Consider the following 4,260-nt stretch of genomic DNA (forward strand, 5'->3'; position numbering starts at 1 on the left):
TAGCAAACTAATAACCTAAAATAAATGGAGTAGTTAGGATTTGATTTAATTGTGCTCCATAGCAAACTTTTGCAAAAAATTGTCAGACGCCTCTTTCCCAAATATCTCGCTCGCCACTCTCTTCCAATCTATTGCTTCCTCACTTTTTATACAAACACAAGTGTATAAAAATTGTTTCTAATTGTATAAAGCAGAAAAAATTGTATAAATACATATATTTTTGTTTCCCTCTTCTAGATCTCACTCGCCACCCTCGCTTTTCTCGCTTATACAAACAGAAGCGAAATGTATAAATTGCATTTCTGTTTATATAAAGCGTGAGAGATCACCTGCTCAATCAACTTGATTGCCCTTTCAGAAATAGGTAACAAGTTATTATATACATCATCATAATTTAATAATTTTGAGTATCGTCTACTCATATGTGTATGTAGTCTATTAATTTTAGTTAGAAAAAACTGGTGGGATGATAATTATAAGATATTACAGTAACAAATGTTTAGTCAAAATATGTAGATGGCCAAACACTGCCAATAATTACATTACATATTTTCACCAGCATTTAGGAAAACCATAAACAACAATTAATCAACCAAGTTTGTTCAACTTCCTTTTCCCAAAATCCAAACTAAACATTTCTACACTTAATTCTCTCATCTCCACAACCTTGTTTAATTTTCTGCTTCACCAATTCTCTTAACTCCCAAACAAACAAAAAAAAAAGAATGGCTTCTCCATGTACAACTTACCATCCAAGTCCCGGTAGCCCTGAAAATGACTCAATGATACTTTTCTCAACTTCAACTTCATGTTCACCAGCCAAAGAATCCACAATAACTAACTCTAATTCTTCTTCCTTCGATTCTTCATCACCACCACAATCGTCTCTAGATAAAACTTATGAACTAAGAATTCGAAATCTCTCTTATACTATTTCCCCAAATGGCTCAATATTTTCTTCATTAATGAAGAAGAGTACTAAGCCAAAAACCACCATACTCAAATCAGTTTCTTTTGTGGCTGGATGTTCGGGGATTCTAGCGATTGTTGGACCAAGTGGAACGGGCAAGTCAACGTTGTTACGTGTGATATCAGGCAGGGTGAGTGACAAAGAGTTTGATCCAAAGAGTATTTATCTCAATGATCATGCTGTTACCACCCCTGCACAATTGAGGAACATATGTGGTTACGTAGCTCAAGAGGACAATTTACTTCCTTTGTTAACAGTGAAGGAAACTTTAATGTTTAGCGCAAAGTTTAGGCTAAGAGGGATGAGTTCAAAGGAGCGCGAAGAAAGAGTTGAAAGCTTGATGCAAGAACTTGACCTTGATCATGTAGCTAACAACTTTGTTGGAGACGAAGAGAAGAGAGGAATTTCAGGTGGAGAAAGAAAAAGGGTGTCGATTGGAGTTGACATGATTCATGATCCATCAATATTACTCTTAGATGAGCCAACTTCAGGACTAGACAGCAGTTCAGCACTTCAAGTTATTGAATTGCTTTCGTCTATGGCGAAAACAAAACAAAGAAGTATAGTTTTATCTATCCATCAGCCTAGTTATAGAATTCTTCAGTACATTTCTAATCTTTTGATCCTTTCTCATGGATCAGTGGTTCACTATGGCTCTCTTCAATCGCTCGAGGAAAATATAACTAGGATGGGATATGAAATACCTATTCAGCTCAACCCTCTTGAATTTGCCATGGAAACTATATCCGTATTGGAAAATCAAGAACCACATTACAAGTATCAGTCATGTTCCTATTTGAGATGGGAAGAGGCCATAATTCAAGACACCGCGAATAAAGAAGGGATTGATCAGGCAAAAGTAGGGGCTGTTTCGAATAAACACTGCTCAAGTTTATTCGAAATAGCAGTGTTATGTTCAAGATTCTGGAAGATTATTTACAGGACAAAGCAACTGTTCTTGGCGAGAACGATGCAAGCTCTTGTGGGAGGATTTGGACTTGGAAGTGTGTATATAAAAATGAGGAATGATGAAGGTGCAGTTGCAGAAAGATTAGGCCTTTTTGCATTTAGCCTAAGTTTTCTTCTTTCATCCACTGTTGAAGCTTTACCAATTTATCTTCAAGAAAGGCGCGTGATCATGAAGGAAGCGTCTAGAGGAGCTTATAAAATCTCTTCTTACATGATCGCGAATACCATAATCTTTCTCCCATTTCTCTTTGCAGTTGCCATTCTTTTCGCTGTCCCAGTGTACTGGATTGTAGGGCTGAACCCCTCGATTACAGCCTTCGTGTTCTTCACTTTCGTGGTTTGGGTGATAGTGCTGATGGCAAGCTCATTGGTTCTGTTTCTTAGTGCAATTTCCCCTGATTTCATTTCAGGGAATTCACTGATTTGCACTGTTCTTGGGGCATTTTTTCTATTCTCAGGCTACTTCATTCCAAAAGAATGCATACCAAAATATTGGATTTTCATGTACTATGTTTCATTATATAGGTACCCGTTGGACGCTTTGTTGACAAATGAATATTGGAGCTTGAGACACAAATGTTTTACGTGGAATGATGAAAATCATTCAGAATGTTTGCTTACAGGAAATGATGTATTGAAGAACAGAGGACTTGACAAGGATACTAGATGGATGAATGTTGGAATTATGCTTGCTTTCTTTGTGTTTTATAGGGTGATTTCTTGGATTGTTCTTGCAAGAAAAGCGTCAAAGACAACAATCTGAAAGATTACAACATGCTGGAGATCAGAAGAACACAACATTGTTGAAGATTAAAGATCGAGTATCTCATGTTTATAATACGTACAATAGATCTATGTTGCTCGTACTATGTAAAAAGAGCTTCGCGTGCATGCCAGTTTTGAAGACTCCGAGAAGCATAGCAATAGATTAGCTTAATGGAGTGGAATTGGAGAAATCTTTTTATGTGTGTTTCTTTTGTAGTTCACTTGTGTTAATCTAGTTGTCATGTAATATTAGCCTAAAATCTATATGGACCTTATTTTTGTTTTTGTTCAAATATATAATCTGTTTTATCATTTCGAAACGTTCCAAAAATGTTTGATACCATTCTATTTTCATTTTTTTACGAGAATTTAAATTATTTACACTATCATATAATATAGAACGGATGAATTATGATGTTATTTTTTTCCGGATCTTACATGACGGTAAACAACTACAAATGGGTTGAACAAAGCAGCCCAATCCATACATAATTGGGCCTAATCTACCTATTTCTCACCGGAAGAAATGACCCAATAAACTACTTTCGGACCCCAATTAATTACGGGAAAAATTACGCGGTTAAGTAAACTTATACTATTTAATAATTCATTATAGCTATCGTTTGTTATAATTATCACTCATGACTAATATTATACATTAATTATGTGGGCTGACTTCGAGTTTGTATAATTAGTCACATTTGTATATGCATAATTCACCAGAATATACATATACATATCTATATTAGTCGATATACATATACAATTCACTTTGCTCCACTCTCTGTCCTCTTTCGCTCGTCTCTCTCCTTACTCCCAGTCTCTCTTGTCATATATACAAATGCATATCTAACCGATATACATATACAATTAACCTCTTTGCCCTCTCTCCTCCCTCGCCCAATCTCGCTCGCCATTATATAAATATATATGTATAATGTATAATTATCTAACCGATATACATATACAATTCACCTCTCTCCCACTTTTTGCCCTCTCTCTCGCCTCTCTCCTCTCTCTCCGAGTCTCGCTCGCTTCTCTCCTTCCTATAACATCTTATGTAGCTAAATCATAGATATGAAAAATAATTATGTTATTTTTGAGTGATTGTACGTGAAAGTTTCCTATTATTATGACTGCTTTCAAATTAAATAATTGTTTAGTAGCTTTCCTTGCAGTTAGCTAAATTCCAAATAATACCTAGATACTCATTTTGGCTAGACGAAAGATGTGTCAATTAAATATAGACGCCTAAAATAGACGGATGAATTAGAAACTTCAACATTTGAGAAGATGAAAACTAAATTATTCAATGTATTTTGAAAATGATGGTGAGAACAAAGCACTATTTGTTGTCTAACCTTTTATAGACATACTTATAGTAATTGCACTGCTCAATAAATATTAAATATAACATTAAAAATTGTATAACTACCATATTTTAATATTATAGAAATCAATTGATTAAATTAAATTATTAACAATTTAATTGATTGAATAAATAAATAAATACTTTCACTTCTTTACTCGACTTATTTCATGACTTAAATACAAAA

The 4,260-nt window shown here is 34.6% G+C and overlaps 1 protein-coding gene across 2 annotated transcripts; it reads left to right on the forward strand.

The window, feature by feature from the left end:
- The first annotated feature begins 411 nt into the window (after positions 1-411).
- ABCG6 (ABC transporter G family member 6) lies at positions 412-3,016 on the forward strand. 2 transcript variants are annotated; one of them, XM_026030073.2, is made up of 2 exons: positions 489-1,530; positions 1,612-3,016. In XM_026030073.2, the coding sequence occupies exons 1-2, from the start codon at positions 726-728 to the stop codon at positions 2,700-2,702; spliced, it is 1,896 nt and encodes a 631-aa protein (XP_025885858.1). In that variant the 5' UTR covers positions 489-725; the 3' UTR covers positions 2,703-3,016. The 2 variants fall into 2 exon arrangements, with proteins under 2 accessions (XP_004236517.1, XP_025885858.1); XM_004236469.5 differs by having other exon boundaries at positions 412-3,016.
- Positions 3,017-4,260: the final 1,244 nt, after the last annotated feature.

This window comes from Solanum lycopersicum, chromosome 3, assembly GCF_036512215.1.
Source record: "Solanum lycopersicum chromosome 3, SLM_r2.1".
Lineage (NCBI taxonomy): Eukaryota > Viridiplantae > Streptophyta > Magnoliopsida > Solanales > Solanaceae > Solanum > Solanum lycopersicum.